The sequence below is a fragment of the Takifugu flavidus genome, chromosome 14 (genome assembly GCF_003711565.1).
Source record: "Takifugu flavidus isolate HTHZ2018 chromosome 14, ASM371156v2, whole genome shotgun sequence".
Classification (NCBI taxonomy): Eukaryota; Metazoa; Chordata; class Actinopteri; order Tetraodontiformes; family Tetraodontidae; genus Takifugu; species Takifugu flavidus.
Genome location: NC_079533.1, coordinates 14,264,778 through 14,283,155, shown reverse-complemented (window position 1 = coordinate 14,283,155; position 18,378 = coordinate 14,264,778). Strand labels below are relative to the sequence as shown.

Below are 18,378 nucleotides of genomic sequence, written 5' to 3'. Positions count from 1 at the left end.
TTTGGTTTGCTGCATGTGAAGAAAAAGAACAAACTGTTAAATCGGGTGTGTGTAACTGAACCGGTGAGCGGAGCGAGGGTGATATTGCAGCTGTCTGTAGTGTCTTTTCAACCTGAGGTCAGAGGGACTGAGCCTTCTTGTTCTTTAGTCTATTTTGGGGTTTGTTTGTGTCTGCCGGGAGCAGCCTCTCTCAATTCTGCTCCTCTCTTTCTGTCACTCATCAGTTCTGCATGGCTGCCCTCTTTGGAGCCTCCTCGCTGTCCCAGCAGAAGAGGAGGAGGAAGAGGAGGAGGAGCAGGAATTGGCTGGTAAGGAGAATTCATATTAGAAAGACCTGCTCACGGTTGCTTGAAGCATGACTGCTGGACTCAAACAAAACACCATCGTTAAGAGTTCAAACTCCATGTTTGTTTGACAGAAGTGGAATTAAACAGACGGCTCACTGAAGGCAGCACTGGGGGCACTGGGAGCACTGGACTAATGAGGAAACATATGTCACATGCTGCTTTATGATCGTTTCCCACTGTAGCAGATGACACGGTGACAGAAGGTCAGACGCAGGTGGTCTATTAAATGGAGGGGATCCCAACTTTTAAATGGATTCTTCCATTAGTGCAATATCACTTAGATAGAGATGCAAATGTGACCTCGTGAGCTCAGCACCAGCTGTTTCCATCAATTGCTTAAAGCTGCCCTTAACGATTTTACCATTAGATGCCTGTTTTGACACAAGCAATCGTTTCCTCATTAAAACTCATCGATTCGATTCAGCTTATGTGTTTGGTTGAAACCTTTCTGTTCACAATTCAGCAATATTGCAGAGAATAACAAAACCAGCAATTTCAAACACAGACCAAACACCATTATCGCTTATGTAAACTCATCTGATGATTATTCATTCTCCAGCCAGTGTTATATCAGTTTTTTTTGGCATTAATATTGGCACATCGCAAGATTTTACAGGATAAATTCCTTCACTGACATTTAAATGTCCTGTTGTTGACTAGCGTCCCCTGGCGGCTGTGGACGGGTACAGCATATTACAAATCGGCGATTGATTACCTGGTCATTTGAACTGCACCACCAGTCGTCACTACCACCATTTATAATTTAAATATCTTCATATTTCTTGATGTCTTTTTTTTTATCCAGCCAGAAGGGAGCAGTGATCTTTCACCCACAACAGAAGCACGGAAATGAAGATGTTCCAGTGTGAAGATTTATTCATCAAGATCATTTCATGATTCATAATTCATGATTAATCTCTGTGAAAGTATGAGCTGAGTAAAGCTAATAGTCTGTGACACAAACACATTCAGAATTAAGACCTGTGTTCATGCCTCAATGATTCCACTCCCTGGTCACAGTGAAGATGATAAGAAACCAATTCTGTATTTTGCAGAGTTCATGTAGGATGAGAAGAGAGCAGAAAATCTATTTCCTGCAAAATGACATCATGGCTGAGAGCCTGCATCCTGGATTGGTTCTTTAGAATCCTGAACTGCTTCTTTATTGTCCTGGACTGGAACCCCAGAGGCCTGGACTGGGTCTCCGGAGTCCTGAACTTGGTCTCCAGACTGGGGATCAGACTCTGTAGAGGCCTCGGGTTCCGCTTTTTTAAGTGGTTCCAAAAGTTCTGGACTCAGTTTCCTGGTTTCAGCAATGAGCCGTTTGATGCCGACCATCCACTGGCTGACCTCAGTAACGTGATCCACCATCAGAGACAGATGGATCTTATCTGCTGCGTCCCAGTGACCAGACTGTAACTCTGAGAGACAGATGGGGGATGTCGGGGGTAAACAGGTGAGGACTCTGAATGCGGGTTCAGGAAGACAGACACGTGTTATTGTGAGACAAGTTACCCTGAGAGAGGGTGTCCATGCGTCTCCTCACAGGAAGGCTCAGTTTACCTCCCTTCCAGCTGTCCTCTAGGAGCCGGAGCCGCTTTGCTACATCATTACACACTTGCTCCTGCAAAGAGAGGTCACACAGGGTACAAAGAGCTGCTTTGCATTTCTTTTTCCATTAGAGATACCATTTAGATTGTTGTTTGAGGATGTCGTGTCCTGTCACGCTGCCATGAGGGCTGCATGAATTAGCCTTTAATCTTTAGGCTCACAGACTGAATAAATAAGTCCATCTATTTTTGAGTCTCACTAATGAACGATGACGAGTTCCATCATCCCAGAACTGAAGAAGGACCAAAGTCAAAAAGTGTAGTGTCCAAAGACTTTACACTTACTTTAACCACTTGTCTGCAGGCAGTAAGGGCACAGTTCAACACCGACAGGACGCTGTCCCCGTCAGGTTCACCGTCAGCCTCTGGTTGGCTTTGGATTGTTCCCACTGGACGACGGGAAGCAGTAGAAGGAGGACAAACTGCAAGGTAGAAAGGAAGTACATTAAAAAACTTACACATGACGTAATCTATGACTGTATCAATGCTGGAGTTTACCTGAGTGTAGAGGAGGCGGGGCTATACTGGATGGAGGTGGACCCAGGGGACTGTAGGAGGGGGGGTTCAAGGGTGGGGTTCCTGAGGAGACATAGACCTTTCAGCCTGACACAAGAAAAATGAGCCAGGGCCAGAGATTTCTCACCTAAATCTGCTGCTGGAACCGCTCTTTTGTTCAGGAGGTTTCTCTGTGGTCCACGGGCCTGAAGCCCATATGAAAACTGAGGTGGGTCGTTCCAGCCCCGCTCCTGGTTACCTGTGCAACAGGAGCAGGATAATACGTACAGCAGTGACCCCCAACACACTCATTCAAGGGTAATAAAATGTTTACACAGATGCAGATCGTATCACCAGATCCCATCCCAGAACAAGCACTACGCTTATTCACAGACATTTGTAAAGGGGCTTCTACCGCGAGGTTTAATTGGTGTCGTCGAATTAACACTCAGACAAGGTTTAACGCCAGAAAACGACATCAAACATTACACAACAAGTGTTTGCTGTTAGCAGCTGAACTGATCCCAAACTCATCTAAAATAACTCAAATTCGACTCTTACCCGGTTTAATGTACATGTCCTCCATGTTGGAATTTACCGTGTGAAAAAAGAGCTAGACTAGCTGAGACAGCGGCTCGGCTAACTCAAGGGGCTAAATACTGATTATTACTGCAGGCGCTGCGTTAATGTTGAGATATAGCCTTTCGGTGAATGTTGTGTTTACTTAAAATGAAAACACATCATTTTGTTGCTGACAATTATACGCAATTTCCGCTTAAAATTTTAAAAGTAAAATATTAGCCCAAACTATGCTAAAAGGTATCTTTAGTTGGCAAACATTTTAGTTGTTACTTTTATGCCTGGTAGGTTTAAATACTTCATTTTTTGTGTTGCGTTTACAAAATCCGTCTATTTTGCGTGAACTACATTTTTTAACTGATTTGTATCCCTTTACTTTGTAGGAGTAATGGTGAATATCCGGTCTGCTTCTCAACCCTCTTTTCCGGGACACGTGGCCCCAGTGTCATACGATGACGTCAATTGGCTGTCATGTGGCCTCCGTAGCGCATCAGGTAAACAGTACATAAAAACGTAAACAACCAATTAATAGAAATGTGATAAAATAGAGCAACTAGTCAGATTGTCAAAATAAAGTGATAGATAGATAGATAGATAGATAGATAGATAGATAGATAGATAGATAGATAGATAGATAGATAGATAGATAGATAGATAGATATCGTGTTTTATTTTATCTTATTTTATATATTGTGGTTTGAAACAAAGTCCTACTCAATGGTATTCTTTTTTTGTGAAGTGAAGGTCGAGTGAGACAATCACGCAGGGATGGGTGGTGACGTCAGCAGGGAGGAGGAGAGAAAGTGATAGAGGGTAGGGAGGGTGGAACAGGAGGTGGAAAGCAGCATCCTCCACCAGACAGGAGAGAGGAGGGGAGAACAAGAGGAGAGAGAGAAAGAAACACCAGGACAGAAATCAAACAAAGAAGAAGAGAAAGAAGAAGACTGATGGTGTCGTCTGAGAAAGCAACAGAAGGAGGGAAAAGAGGCACTGACACAGGCAGACAGACAGGAAGAAAGACAGGCAAGAGGAGGCTTTAATATCTGTCATCTGGGCCTGTGTGTGCCTGTGTGTGCGTGTATGTGTGTATGTGTGTATTGGAGGGTGATCAGCTGGTTGGACCGCACGCACTGGAAGGTGGAGCCATGATGGGCAAGGATTACATGTTGGCCATCCTTATACTCAACTATGATGGTGAGACGCACACACACACACACACACACACACACACACACACACACACACACACACACACACACACACACACACACTGCTTACTGTAATCCCACAGGTATTCTAACACATCTGTGTAAAACTGCAATCTGCTGTTTACGTGTTTACTCCGAACGCTGCTGAACAGCTGCACATGCAAGCACGTAGAAACAGTTGGAGCTGCTCTAATTTCCTGGTGACCTAGTCTGATCTGGCCGGTTTTTCCCGGACCATCACACACTCCTCACCCATCCGGCCGTTTCTTTGCCTCAGACGAGATAATGGGACTATAAAGCTGATTTGGTTCATGTCTTTCCCCTGAAAATGGAGGTCTAAATCATTCATTGAACTATTTGCGGTAAAACTCTTTCCCTTCGCGTGGTTTTTGTGGTTGCCATGGTAATGTGATGTACCAGAGCAGAAAGAAGAACGGCATCATAAACTTAGAAGGCATCAGAAAAGTGTGGCATCAGCCTTTTGGAAAAGAAGTAAGGAGGACATTGTTGGGTGTCTTCCTCAGCTTTAACATTCCCCTTGGTTTACAGAACCAGTTCCTTCCAGTCTAAGATGGTTAGGAGGATACAGTGTCCCGGGACACATTCGTTTTGACTTTAGGCTGTACACTGCATTGAATATGAGGCCAGAGTTGTTCTTTCCCACACTGAGCAGTGCCGTATTGAGCGATCATCATCTGTAAGCTGATATAACTGCATTTCCTTGGGATGTGGTTGAACCAAACTTTCAAAAGCAGTGCTGCACCGTTGGGGTTTTAAGACCAAACACCATAAATCAAAGCCTGGAAAAACTGACAGGTAAAAGGACCGATTCGCTGCTGGGACCTCTGAGTCAGATCTAAAAGTAGTTTGTTCAGCTTTATTGATTGGCAAGCCCCTCCTCCGATCTACCTCCTGTCATATCGTTGTCTCTCAGTCAGCTGGGTCAGCAGTTACGTTTCATTAATTATTCAAACAGTCCCTAGTTTCTTTTCCTGAGAAGCATTTTGAGTCCGTGTGTGCTGGACAGTCTATACAAGGTGGACCATGTCCAGTGAGCAATGGCCCCGCTCACCAAAAGACCCCTGAAGGTTGCCTGTTTCCATGAAGATGCTGCAGACAGGCACGGATGCATGGAGTAAAATGGGGTCAATTTTTTGTTTTCATGAGTCAGTTCTGAATTTAAGTTTAGAATTTTAATAGAAATGACATTTTTGATCCAATCAGATCATCTCTTCTGAACTTAAGGTGACATCTGATTGGAAAAATGCTGTTTATGGGTGTATTTAGTACACCATTGTAAATCAGCAAGATCTTTAGTTTCAGGGTACATTCTTGAAGAAACTGAGCATTTACATATGTGTTGTGTTCAGTATCTGCTGATGTTAGCATGCTAAAATACTATCCGGAATTGTTGTTTACTTATGAAGTGAAGTGCTTATATTCTGTCCTCATCTGCTCTATTTGTCGATGTTTAATTTGCCATATATTTTGATTCAAACAAAGAAGAAAATCAGAAACACTCAAACATGTTTTCGTTGCTGGAAGACAACATCTGGGCGGACCAGAACCTGTTGCTGGATCCAGACCTACCGTCGGGTTGGAGGACTATTAAAGACTCAACTGGAACATACTACTGGCATGTTCCAACTGGTACCACCCAGTGGCAGCACCCCAGCCTGAGTGGGACACCACAGCTGCTGGACACACAAGTGAGACCGGAATTAGAAAAAGAATTTGGTCTGATACAGGTGGTTGACTCTGGCTGAGTCTGTCAGTCTAATGTGTCTCCTTCTTCTTCTGCTTCTTTTGCTTTCGTGCTGTATATCAGCTGGAAGAGGCTGGACAACACAGCTGCAAAAGAGAAACAGAAACACCACCTGAGGCCAGGTATTACACACAGACACACACGCCCCTACAGACACACTTGAGGATGTGTAAAATCTTTTCTTCCCTTTCAGGTCTTCATGGTATGAAGATTACCTCACCAACCATGATCCAGACACCAAGGTAGCCACAGCACCAATATAACAACAGTAAAGATGAAAATAAAACAATGATGAAAATAATAGGTTATGACAGCAAATTTTACTTTTATCCATCCCTTCGCTAATCTTCTCTAATCTCTCTCCCCTTGCTTATTTCGACCTCTGTGGACCACCGTTTTATGCAGCATTAATCTGATTTAATCTCACTCTCGGTGCCTGTCTCTCTGTGTCCTGGATTCGTTTAGCCACCCAACAACTCACTGACCTCTGCTGTTCTGTCTACCTGTCTGTCTGCCAGTGCTTTTCTGTGCGTTCTCTGGGCTGGCTGGAGGTGGAAGAGGAGGACCTGTCTCCCGGTCGTAGCAGCCTCGCGGTCAGTAACGTCATCCAACAGCTGTCTCACTGCAGTAGCCCCGACCAGAGAGAGAGGCCGGGAGCGTGGGGAGAGGTGAGGTCACAAATCTCCTCCAAACGCTCTGAAATAAAGGGTGTTTTATTTGAAATAATTGCTCCTCATGTGTCTGCAGGGTCGTGAGATGATGCTAGTTCTGAAGAAAGACACTCTGACCCTATTGGACCCTTTAGACCACACTCTGCTGCACTGCCAGCCGATCATAAACATCCGTGTGTGGGGCGTGGGCTGCAACAGTGGCAGGTAAGCTAACAGGATATATTTATCATGTGCCTGGAAAACCATGCTTAGCCACTGAGCTAAGCTAGGCTGATAGCACTTATTCACTGCCTCGTTGTGGCACATTGTGATAAAATCATTCTCACCTTCCATTTCTTTCCTGTCCGTCTGCACTAACACTGACTTTCTCTATCTTTGACACGCACCCATGTGGGCAGGGACAGGTAAACCTCTACCACTTCACACCCAGAGCTGCACTCATCTCATTAGAAATACGTCAGGGTCATTTATTCATCTAACGTGCTGATGGGATACCCACTGGCCCAACAAAATGAGCTATGTGATATTTGTGATGCATTCAGGGACTTTGCCTTTGTGGCGGGGGATAAGGACAGCTGTGTGTTGAAGTGTCACGTGTTTCGCTGTAATGCGCCAGCCAAAGCCATCGCCATGGCGCTGCATGAGATGTGCTCCAAGGTGATTCATTCTATACCTCCACCTTCTTTATTAGCTGTTAGCATGCTAATGCATTCATTGTTTCTGTTTCTGATTTCCTTGTCCCGATTTGTGCGTTTGTTTTAAGTATTGTCAGATAGTGAAAACAACGCCCTCTATTGGACATCAAGTTAAATAACAATGCAAACTCTGGCATCGTCTTGATTGACAGTACATTGCCACTATAAGTTGTTTCTTGATATTTCTTGATATGTTTTTTCATAGATGATGTCAGAAAAATCCCTGAAGAGGCCGTCGCGCTCCCTGACCATGGAGAGCATCTCACCTGAAGACCTACCCAGACAAGGTGACTATCCCTTGACTGTGATACCTGGATTTATCTGATTGGCTCCATGCTGATTCCACCTCTTTGTTGTGTCTTAGTTGAGTTCCTGGACGCGGTTCGGCAGAATGTCCACAAGTTCCAGGTCCAGTATATCGGAAACCTTCCGGTGTCCCGAGCGATGGGTAGGAAACGGGTCGCACCTTGTCGAACTGATTAAACCAATGAATCCCAATGGAAACCACCAGTTAGGGGTTTAATGGTGGTCATGTGTGCAGGGATGGAGGTACTAAATCGAGCAATAGAAAGCATCATGAACTCCACAGATAGAGATGAGTGGGAGCCGACTGTCATCCATGTCACCGACAACGTCCTGTCACTTTGGAGGGGACAGGTAACCTTCTCACGCTCTCAAGGGCTCTCGTCTGGTTCCCTTCTTATTCTCCATCTCCCCTCTGATTGTTTGTTCACAGGAGGGGGAGGAGCCTTTTTGGGAATGCCAGGTACGCTTTCTCACCTTTCTGGGTGTCGGCCATGACAGTCACACCTTCGCTGTGATTGTGGATGGCGGCACACAACAGTTTGAGTGTCACGTGTTTTGGTGTGAGCCCGATGCTGGAAATTTGTCTGAAGCTGTCCAGGCCGCCTGCATGGTGAGTTCAACATCAAGGATGGAATCAAAGCAAATGTAGAGCCAATATCACCCCCTCCAAATAACTTGTAACTTTGTCCTCTTCAGGTCAAGTATCAGAAGTGTCTGGTGGCTCAGACTCCTCCTCCAAGGACCAAGTCATGGCGTATGAACTCGTCAAAGGTCAAACGGGCCAACTCCATGGATGCTGTCACCTTCCCGCCCCTCACGTCCCATCACCATGGTTGAGCAGCAGCCCCACAGGGACACAGAGGGTCGCCAAGGGCAACGGTGGCAGCAGCAGCAGCAGTAGCAACAGCAATGTGAGGAAGGGGATGATGGCATTTTTTGAAACTTTCCGGAATAAACAGGCAGCCACCTCCTAATGAGATGGGGGAGCAGAGCATCAGAGACTAATATGTGTCCAACGACACAGTGACGGCTTCTCGACACAAGGCTGGACTCTGACACCGTGCCTCCTGTTTATTGGACCACAATTTACCTGACTGACCTCACTTTTCTGTGACACTCATCTTGCGAGATAGTGTAGCTTAGCAGTGTTGTTGCTAGCAGCCCCAGCACAGGCAGAAAAACGCAAACCATTCAGGCCTAGGGGCACCGAAGGCATCATCCCAGTCAGCTAGACTAATCAGTAGATAATTTAGCTAAATTTTGACCAGACAACTGACAAAAAAGAAGCTTACTTAAGACTCAGGATAATCAGGGGTCAGTTATAGATTTGGTCAGAAGTATATTCCAGTTGAATGTTATATATTTAGCCCGACATCCCTTAAATGTCCCTAAATTGCCTGTAGAGATGACATAGAGAGCTTTCATGCAAAATCCATATGTCCGCTTCAAGCTTCACGCGTAGAGAAATTCCAAAGCTGCAGTGTGTGTTTCTGTCCCCAGGAGGACACGTGTGCAAGAAGAAAAGAAACAAACGAGGGACATTTACTGTATTGACTTCTTTTCTTACAAGTTTGTGCATAGTTTCAGCTTTTCTACTACTTACAAGACGGTGTCTGCCTGAGTCTGCAGGTCTCTGATTATTGTTTTTACACGTCTCTAGACTTTCTGGGTGCTCCGATCATCTGGGTACCCCCTGGGTTTCTTTTTAGCACTTGTTTTCCTGAAGAATTCGCTTCCGATTGATCATGTGATTCTCTGGACCTCATCACTATCAACTCCTAATCACATCACCAGCACAAGATTGTAGCATTCATACCCAGAATAATTCTGCTTCTGTTTTATATGATGGGAGGATGACAAGAACCGGTGGCCATTTTTATTTTGATCAGCCAATGGAAGCAGAAGGAAAAGTGTATTTTCCAAAAGCAACAAAGTGGAATGAATAAGGTTTCTGACCTCAGGCAGTAAACTCTTTAAATACCTCTTGTAATAGTCAGTAAACAACCAGAATTATTTCTACTTTTCCGTCCTTTTATCCGAAAGCTGGAAACGCTCGCATGTCGGACACTAATCCAAGCATGAAAGGTTAAAAATATCTGGAAACGTATCCAGGCGCATCCACCATTAAAGGAGAGCTTCCTTTTTTAATTTTCTTCCCGAATGCAGTTGATGCAGACGTCTCTATGTCTCTTATACACAACAGCAAGCAGAAACAGGGACGAGCAGAAGCACGAGTAGATTCAAGCTTTAGCGCGTTTGATGTCAGTAGGAAGGTCCAAATGTTAATCCAAAACCCTCCCAGAATTCTTTGCAAAAACTGTTCCTGTGATGAATCCTGTCCTCCGCTTCTTTCTTTGGCACAACAAAAAACTGATGATGTCATGTACCAACAATAAAGAAATCTATATACTGGTGTACTTCTGTGGATTTTAACATGATAACATGGTGTTACCGCCAATAACACGCCTCAGATGTTTCTTTGATGTCAGCTTTTTTTATCCTCCAGAGGTCACCTTGCTTGCATTAGTGGTCAAATCAGTTCTTGAGGTTGTCAAAAAAAGAAAGATGACCCTAAAACCCTGTGTGTGATGTTTTAAACCACCGTGTTGTTTAGATTTGCTTATTCCGTACTGGTTTTAGTGTAAACCCTGGAGGCCAAGCCACCCTCGTTGCCTGTCTTATGCACCTGCCAGGTTCAGGTGAGCTGCACGATTCTCCTGTTCACAAAATGGTTGAAGATCAATCTGACATCAAGTCCAAACAGGCCTGATTTGGAGATGAAAATTAAACACTGAAACAATGATTCGGTAACAAAAGCAATTTAATGGAAGCAAATGATTTGAAAGACTTACTTCTGGCTTTCCTTGACTTTTGTTTGTGGGTAGAAAGAAATTTGGATATGTGTGTGTTTGTTTGCAAGAGAGAGAGAGAGAGAGAGAGGGGAGGGAGAGAGAGAGGGAGGGAGACAGGGAGAGTTCTGACATCACTCCGTCTTTTTTTGCTGTTTCTGTGCACTTCATCAATCCATCGTCTTTAAGCTGAACGACTGCTGAACTGAAGAAATAGACGCAACTTTTGGAACTTGATTGCTATCAGAAGGTTTGTATGTATGTGTGTTTGTGTGTGTGTGTGTGCGTTATGTATGATTTACCAATAAAATGCAGCTTTATTCAGATTTGAATATTATTTGAAATCTAAGGACAGAAATTAGCAATAGATTTTTCTCTTTCACTTACTTCAATTGTTAATGGATCTCAAAACTTCAGATTTGTGGTTAAATAGTTAGTTTGCCAAATTCTGTATGTGAATAATTTAAATCTGCCTCAGTGAAGAGTCGGATCTAATATTTATTTAAGTGTTTAAGTGTTGAATTATTCGCCAATCCATGAAAACAAAGGATCTGTTTAATCTGTGTTTGCTGCCAGGGACATTATAGAATGATCTCAATATTTTCAATGAATTTCGACTGCATGTTCTAAATTCCACAGGTTTGAAATCTGAGTGTCTTTTGTTATGAGAAACTGTCTCCTTGTTTTTTGTCTCCATATATGTGAACTGTTTGTTTATGCTGACGCTCACAGGTTTAACTGGAAACAAAACATGCTTCTTTCCTCGTTGTCATGGAACCTAACAGATTAGATTACAGCTGTTATGGAGGCAGCTGACCAGATATTAGACAGAATGCTGAGGGGACATTTATCCGAATGGCAAATGACCAAGAAAAAATGTTATAAGAGCTGTGCAACAGAACTAAATCTTTGTTTCTATGTCAATGATCAACAGGCTGATTGATCAGAAATTGATTAATTTATTCCAGTATCAAAATCTGCTACTGCTAATTGAGTTCATCCATCCAGATGAGTGATCTACCCCCTCCATATGTTCCTTCAGTCTTCGGTGGCCCCTCGACATACAGCTATCCCTCAGGTTGGTCTGTAGTTTGTAGCATTTTTATTAGTCAAAAAATCCCACTAGGACTCGATTAAGTTTCACGACTCAGAGAAGCTTGGGATATTTGGAGCAAATAAAATTATGGCAGGGAAGCAACAGCATGGTAACTGTAAATCCTACTGCTGCAAAATGTTGTATCATACTTAAAATTTAAAATTGGGTAATTGTGACCGTCTAGAACTACTTTACACTCCATTGTCACCCTGTGTTTATGTGACCATGTGACCTAATGCCTCTACAGATGGAAATGCTCCAACCATTCCCGGCTCAATGTACCAGGTACCCATCATGCACTGCGTCACCAGATAATAAAGCTAATGAACACCACATTGTTCTGATAAATGTTGTGCAAAAACACTGACACAACACTGTCAGTTGGCATTGGCCTTTTGAATAAAAAAGTTTTATATCTTGTTTTTTTTAAATTATCTGAAGCAAAAGGAGTTTCTGGCATTCATTCACAAACGTTATTCCCTCAAAATTCCCCTTCTGAATTTCTCCCAAAAAAGCTTGATTAAATAGATGCGATCTACCTTGCAACCATGTTACTATGTTACCCATCTTGTTTGATAGTCTTACCCTCAGACGTATGAAGGGGAACACATCTACCAGGGGCCCCCGAGGCCCCCAGAAGCCTACTTGACTCAGCCCCCCTACCAAGGCTACTGCAGCGGACAACCTGGAGCTACTTTCTCATGGGACGGCCCTAAAACATATGGAAACACGCCCAAACAGCCAGGTGGGGCACACATGCTTTAACTGTCTTGTAAAAATGTAAAAATAATGACTTTACATTTATTGTGAACCTGCTTCTGGGTTTCTGTCTTGCCTCTGATAGTGTTCATGACGGACCAGCCTCTGGATGATGCTGGCAGGGGGGGCAGCAGCAGTGGTCAAGGCGTGGGTCAATCAATTTTGGCAGCATGTTCGGCAACCATGTGTTGTTGCTGCCTTTGGAACATGCTGAGTCAGTACCTTTGAGTAGCTGGACAACCAAAGACAAAATTCGCTTTACAACAGATGAAACCAACAGTATATAATAGGATGAAAAGTTGTCTAGTTGATCAAGATGATTGTCTGTCTTTCGGCATATGTTTCAATATTGTACGAAGAGCTGGTTGATCTTCCTCAATCAATTAAAATTGGTTTTAACTTAAAATGTGTAATAAATGCCTGATTAATCCCTGTATCAGATTAAATCATTGTAACAATATGAATTGCTTTGTTTTGACGTTGAGTCACAATATTTACTATGAAAACTAACGAGATATTAAAGAGCCAAAACTTGAATTAATTACTAAGCGTTTTTGCTGCGTTTATTTTGAAGCTTACTGACTTGCCTTTTAACCTCTTACTCTGAAAATCTCAGAAAAAACACAACACAGGAAGCCCTGGTATGGTGTTAACTGATTGGTGGATTGTAGTTCCGAACAAAGCGTCCAATGAGCGAGCAGCACTAAACCTATATAACCTCGTTGTCCTCCAAAATGTTAGTTAGTCATCTCGCTAAACCGAAATTTCAACATGTCTGGTCGCGGTAAAGGAGCCGGTAAAGCAAGAGCCAAGGCGAAGACCCGGTCTTCACGAGCTGGTCTTCAGTTTCCAGTCGGTCGTGTTCATCGACTGCTGAGGAAGGGGAACTACGCGGAACGAGTTGGCGCAGGAGCTCCCGTATACTTGGCCGCCGTCCTTGAATATCTGACTGCCGAGATTCTGGAGTTGGCCGGTAACGCTGCCCGCGACAACAAGAAAACTAGAATCATCCCGCGTCACTTGCAGTTGGCGGTCCGAAATGACGAGGAGCTGAACAAGTTGCTGGGCAAAGTCACTATCGCTCAGGGTGGCGTTCTGCCCAACATCCAAGCCGTTCTGCTCCCCAAGAAGACCGAGAAGAAGTAAACACCTGAAACCTGGATCGATATCTCCAAAACGGCTCTTTTAAGAGCCACACACATCCCCTATAGAGCATTATAACTTATAACTGGATAATATACTTGGTTAGTTACATAGTATAACGCTCATGTAACTCTTATAAAACGCTGCAGCCCTGTATGGGGCGGTATCCTGAAAATGCTGTGACGATGGTCTACTGGCGGCTCGGGGCGTGTCTCCTTGATGACCAGGTTTGCGGCCGGTTACGTCATCGTTTCAAATCTCGCGCCATACCGTCGGAGTTACGCGCCAGCGGTGACTAAAGGGTGATTGATTTGCCTGGAAAAATTTCTGCACATAGCCGAAGATTTACAAAAAAACACAGCCTCTACCTCAGCATACTAAGACTGCCTGAGTAAAATACTATCCATATAAAACTAACCGTATACTGTTTATTAAACTTTACACACTGATGGGTAGTACAATATTGAACACATGACTGCTGTTCAGAGACATTTAGGTGGCTCTTAAAAGAGCCGTTGGTTGTGTAGAGGGCGCTTGTTTTAAGCTCTCTCCCCACGGATGCGGCGGGCCAGCTGGATATCTTTAGGCATGATGGTGACTCTCTTGGCGTGGATAGCGCACAGGTTTGTATCTTCGAACAACCCGACGAGGTAAGCCTCACTTGACTCCTGGAGAGCCATCACAGCCGAACTCTGGAAGCGGAGGTCTGTTTTGAAATCTTGGGCGATCTCCCTGACCAGACGCTGGAAGGGCAGCTTGCGGATCAGCAGTTCGGTGGACTTCTGGTAACGACGGATTTCCCTGAGCGCTACTGTTCCAGGCCTGTAACGGTGAGGCTTCTTCACACCGCCGGTGGCGGGAGCGCTCTTCCTGGCTGCCTTAGTGGCCAGCTGCTTCCTCGGAGCCTTTCCTCCTGTGGATTTACGGGCTGTCTGCTTGGTTCTAGCCATTGATGCTCAATTCTTCTGTTCACAAATCACTATGCCGAGACAGAGCAGGCAGCCTGCTTATAAACACACCGCCAGCGCAAGCCAAATCCTCATTGGTCCCGAAAGAGGGCCGGCGGGCTGAAATCGGATCAACCATTGGATAGAGTAAGATTCAAACTTTAAACACTCCTGCCGTCGTCTAACGGCCCCGTATGAAGACAAAAAAAACACCCAAAACGAACCGGATATTTCACGGGTTTTGGACTGCTTTTCAATAAAGTTATCGACATACAATAATTTAATTTAATCTTATAAATGAAGTGCATGTATTTTCACGTACTGTCAGAATGCTCGCTTCAGGCATAACTAAAATGTTCCAAAACTGCTTTCTTCTGGGTTTAGTATTTTAGTCTATGATGGTACATCACAAAAACTCCTAGATCCATTTTATTTTCATTATATTGTATAAATTTCATTGTAAGTCGTGGTTAACGTGGAAAAAGTCTTTAGTGAAAGTTGTGGTGGCTCTTAAAAGAGCCTTTGGTGCACTAAGGTGCTGATCAAATTTATTTTTTTGACTTCTTGGCTGCAGTTTTTTTCACAGGCTTCTTGGCAGCCTTTTTAGCTGGAGCTTTCTTGGCGGGCTTCTTAGCTGGAGATTTTTTGGGAGCCTTCTTTGGTGATGGCTTGGCCTTGGCAACTGCCTTTTTCGGGGATGCCTTTTTGACTGCGGTCTTCTTGGCTGCAGTTTTCTTCACAGCGGTCTTTTTGGCTGCTGCCTTTTTCGCGGGGGCTTTAGACTTAGAGACTGGCTTCTTGACCTTGACGGGAGACTTCCTAACTACCTTCTTAACGTTCTTCGCAGGCTCCGTCTTGGCCAGCTTAAATGAACCAGAAGCGCCCGTTCCTTTCACCTGGACAACAGAGCCATTACTCACCAGCCTTGCTAAAGTCAAATTAATTCGCTTGTTCGCTTTCAGAAGGTCTACACCCCGAGTGCTCAGATTCTTTTTGATGACCGTCACAGACGTTCCCTTGCGGTCCTTAGACTCGGCCAAGACGATGAGGATGAGCTTAGGAAGGGGCACGGCATCCTTCTTGCGCGGAGCTGAAGCCTTCTTCTTGGCCACTTTCGCCGGTGCGGGTGCTGCTGCTGCTGCGGGAGCTTCTTCTGCCATGTTAGTCGTAGATTTGAATAATCGCGTCAAGGGAAGGCGGGATTTATAAAGCACATGAGAACCGTGGAGAGTGAACCCATCCTGCCGCCTCGGTCACATGCCGACAGAGTTGTGTTTTCTCCTCCGCAATTTGGGCACAAAATTGTCCCCCAAATTACTTTTACAACGTATTTTTCGTTCAGATCGTGAAAACACTATCATCACTTCCAGAGGACAGCTTGACTGGAGCCAAGGAGGGGTTTAATGGATCCCAGCGAGCTTCAAACCTCCGTCTCACATGGTTGATTCGTGCCTCTCGCATCAGATTCTCTCCAACTTTTGCGTTTTAAAATGTTCAAAATGCTCAAAACCAGAATTTTTCAGTGGTTTTCCCATTAGAAGAGACGTATGGCAGTAGGAAAATGCAATAATTGTGGCAGTGTGGCAGTTTATTTAACTTTAAAATATGAGGTTTTCAACGAAAGTAAACACAAGAAAGTGCCGGCGCGTCGGGCGGCTCCTGTTGTTTCGTCATAAGAAATTAATGAACCCACCTGTACTTTATATTAAAATCTAACAGATCATATTACAATATATCTAGGCTCAAATATGCTTTTTCTCATGAGTATGTTTTCAGGAGGTATTGAACGAACAGCCACTGTGGTCAGTAAAATATTGTATTGGGAGTTAGGATACGAAGCTGATAGAAGTCTGAAATGTCAAGAGGTTTATTACAACTTGCAAAGTTTTGCATAAACCATTAGATTAATAAATTTGACATCCATGCGAGTTTATTAGGGTGACATTCACACGAGCATGTCTATGACATTAAACCTGCAAGTGAGGAGTCCTTTTACTCAGCGTTCAAGATTCGAACAATTTATTTTCGTCAATGCGACGAACGACGGTCTTGACGTAAAACAAACTTTACTTCCTAAGCTCAAAATGAACCTATTTTAGTTTTAATTTTCATTACCCAGTTAATTGTATATTGTATAAGCTTTATAGTCTCACTTCACAAAACGTAGTGTGTCACATTTCTGACGGGATTAAACTCCAAATTCGGGAGAGCAACCCTCAGAAGCAGTGGGTGGTCCTGAAAAGGACCGTTGTATTGCTGGACCTGGATTCGATTACTTGGAACTTGTGTACTTAGTCACTGCCTTGGTGCCCTCAGACACGGCGTGCTTAGCCAATTCCCCGGGGAGAAGCAGGCGGACAGCGGTCTGGATCTCCCTGGAGGAGATGGTCAATCGCTTGTTGTAGTGAGCCAGGCGGGAAGCCTCTGACGCGATGCGTTCGAAAATGTCTTTAACAAATGAGTTCATGATGCTCATCGCTTTTGAAGAGATTCCGGTGTCAGGGTGGACCCTGCTTTTGGACCTTGTACACGTAAATGGCGTAGCTCTCCTTCCTTGGTCTTCTCTTCTTCCTACCAGGCTTCGTCGACTTTGCGACAGCTTTCTTCGAGCCCTTTTTGGATATCTTGACTTGTTCAACCATGTTGTCAATCAATGTGTAAATATCAAATTGTACAGGAGGGCATATTTAAACTTGCTCATGCAAATTATGATGTGCTGTTGCTCAATAATGATTGGACTATTCAACTACGGAGGATCACCCATTTTGGCGCGTTAATAACTGATTGCGAAAGTAACTTTTTTTTCTTGTTCATTTGTCTTGTTCACTTTTGTTGTGCGCTAAAATTCAATTCTTCAATTTTTAAAACAACTCTTCTCTAATCGCAACACTGGCAGTTTGTCTTTATGCGTATATAGAAGAAAATTAATGGAATCATACATTTTTGAAAGATAATTCGAATTATTCCAACATTTCAAACAAGATGAGGTAATCCTTTATTTGTCCAATGATGTGGAATTCTTCAGTTTTGCAGCAAGAAGAAAGGAAGAGCATTAAATCCACATTTGGATTAAATACGCAACTGTACAGTGAAACTTTATTTTAAGGAAAAACGCAATTGTTGCGTTGGTTGTTGAGTACTGAGAGGGATAAAAGGTTGACACAGAGTGCGCTTGTGGTACTGACAGTCTTCCTTGTCGAATGCTCACAAATATGGCTTGCGCACAATAAAGGCAGATATCACGAAAACTTAACGATCTACTGTTATTACGGGTTAGATAACAGCTAAAGATGTGTATCGCTAAACCGTTCGATGATAAAAGGATTTACGAACTGGAGAAAACAAACAAATGTTTCCACCCGGTTTCGAACCGGGGACCTTCTGCGTGTTAGGCAGACGTGATAACCACTACACTATGGAAACTTAGTGCTGACTTGTTGGATCTTGTGAGTAGGGATGGCAAGAAATGAAATTATGACTGAAGAATACAAAGGAGGCGAAGCGGTTGACACAGAGTGAGGTTCTTGTATTGACAGTCTTACTTGTCGCATGCTCGCAAATATGACTTGCGGACAATAACAGCAGATATCAGGAAAACATAACGATATCCGTGAATACGGGTTTATAGATAGTGGATCGTGCTAGAAGAGATTTCTCCTCTGTAAACCATCACCTAATCGTGGTGGAGGAGTTTGCGTACATAACAGCTACATCTGTGTATCTCTAAAACAGATCGATTGTAAAGGTCTTCAAAAACTGTTTGTTTGAAAATATTTTTTTAGTTTCAAATCGGACAAAATTTAACAAATACTTTTGTTTCCACCCGTTTTCAAAATAGTGACCTTCTGCGTGTGAGGCAGACGTGATAACCACTACACTATGGAAACTTGAAGCCGACTGAGTAGATC

The 18,378-nt window shown here is 43.7% G+C and overlaps 6 protein-coding genes, 1 long non-coding RNA gene, 1 other non-coding gene and 1 pseudogene across 10 annotated transcripts; 4 read left to right on the top strand and 5 right to left on the bottom strand.

Annotated features, from left to right (window-relative positions):
• Positions 1 to 5: 5 nt before the first annotated feature.
• On the top strand, positions 6 to 1,369 carry LOC130538083 (uncharacterized). 2 transcript variants are annotated; one of them, XR_008953764.1, is made up of 3 exons: positions 6 to 117; positions 225 to 308; positions 419 to 1,121. It is a non-coding gene; the product is annotated as an uncharacterized LOC130538083 (long non-coding RNA). The 2 variants fall into 2 exon arrangements; XR_008953763.1 differs by lacking the exon at positions 6 to 117 and adding an exon at positions 1,153 to 1,369 and having other exon boundaries at positions 181 to 308; positions 419 to 550.
• On the bottom strand, positions 1,206 to 3,231 carry sra1 (steroid receptor RNA activator 1). Its single transcript, XM_057055312.1, has 6 exons — positions 3,014 to 3,231; positions 2,601 to 2,711; positions 2,456 to 2,536; positions 2,243 to 2,379; positions 1,863 to 1,971; positions 1,206 to 1,768 (listed from the first exon to the last, which is right to left on the bottom strand). Exons 1-6 carry the CDS (start codon positions 3,036 to 3,038, stop codon positions 1,455 to 1,457), a joined length of 777 nt encoding a protein of 258 aa, XP_056911292.1. The 5' UTR covers positions 3,039 to 3,231; the 3' UTR covers positions 1,206 to 1,454.
• A 293-nt stretch (positions 3,232 to 3,524) lies between these two features.
• Positions 3,525 to 10,093, top strand: apbb3 (amyloid beta (A4) precursor protein-binding, family B, member 3). Its single transcript, XM_057055311.1, has 12 exons — positions 3,525 to 4,225; positions 5,785 to 5,948; positions 6,068 to 6,126; positions 6,198 to 6,246; positions 6,523 to 6,672; positions 6,752 to 6,879; positions 7,218 to 7,332; positions 7,576 to 7,657; positions 7,735 to 7,818; positions 7,912 to 8,027; positions 8,107 to 8,286; positions 8,373 to 10,093. Exons 1-12 carry the CDS (start codon positions 4,120 to 4,122, stop codon positions 8,511 to 8,513), a joined length of 1,374 nt encoding a protein of 457 aa, XP_056911291.1. The 5' UTR covers positions 3,525 to 4,119; the 3' UTR covers positions 8,514 to 10,093.
• Positions 10,094 to 10,620: 527 nt separating this feature from the next.
• Positions 10,621 to 12,921, top strand: LOC130538079 (cysteine-rich and transmembrane domain-containing protein 1-like). Of its 2 annotated transcripts, none has more exons than XM_057055316.1 (5): positions 10,621 to 10,775; positions 11,494 to 11,603; positions 11,869 to 11,906; positions 12,201 to 12,366; positions 12,466 to 12,921. In XM_057055316.1, the coding sequence occupies exons 2-5, from the start codon at positions 11,534 to 11,536 to the stop codon at positions 12,606 to 12,608; spliced, it is 417 nt and encodes a 138-aa protein (XP_056911296.1). In that variant the 5' UTR covers positions 10,621 to 10,775; positions 11,494 to 11,533; the 3' UTR covers positions 12,609 to 12,921. The 2 variants fall into 2 exon arrangements, with proteins under 2 accessions (XP_056911296.1, XP_056911297.1); XM_057055317.1 differs by having other exon boundaries at positions 10,682 to 10,775; positions 11,460 to 11,603.
• Positions 12,922 to 13,105: 184 nt separating this feature from the next.
• Positions 13,106 to 13,936, top strand: LOC130538081 (histone H2A type 1-H). The gene has a single exon (XM_057055319.1). It carries the CDS (start codon positions 13,152 to 13,154, stop codon positions 13,524 to 13,526), a length of 375 nt encoding a protein of 124 aa, XP_056911299.1. The 5' UTR covers positions 13,106 to 13,151; the 3' UTR covers positions 13,527 to 13,936.
• Positions 13,937 to 13,939: 3 nt separating this feature from the next.
• LOC130538080 (histone H3-like) lies at positions 13,940 to 14,744 on the bottom strand. The gene has a single exon (XM_057055318.1). The coding sequence runs from the start codon at positions 14,471 to 14,473 to the stop codon at positions 14,063 to 14,065; it is 411 nt and encodes a 136-aa protein (XP_056911298.1). The 5' UTR covers positions 14,474 to 14,744; the 3' UTR covers positions 13,940 to 14,062.
• Positions 14,745 to 14,946: 202 nt separating this feature from the next.
• Positions 14,947 to 15,781, bottom strand: LOC130538077 (histone H1-like). Its single transcript, XM_057055313.1, has one exon. The coding sequence runs from the start codon at positions 15,628 to 15,630 to the stop codon at positions 15,019 to 15,021; it is 612 nt and encodes a 203-aa protein (XP_056911293.1). The 5' UTR covers positions 15,631 to 15,781; the 3' UTR covers positions 14,947 to 15,018.
• Positions 15,782 to 16,472: 691 nt separating this feature from the next.
• On the bottom strand, positions 16,473 to 17,112 carry LOC130538082 (histone H2B type 1-A-like; annotated as a pseudogene).
• Positions 17,113 to 17,820: 708 nt separating this feature from the next.
• Positions 17,821 to 17,893, bottom strand: trnav-aac (transfer RNA valine (anticodon AAC)). Its single transcript has one exon. It is a non-coding gene; the product is annotated as a tRNA-Val (tRNA).
• Positions 17,894 to 18,378: the final 485 nt, after the last annotated feature.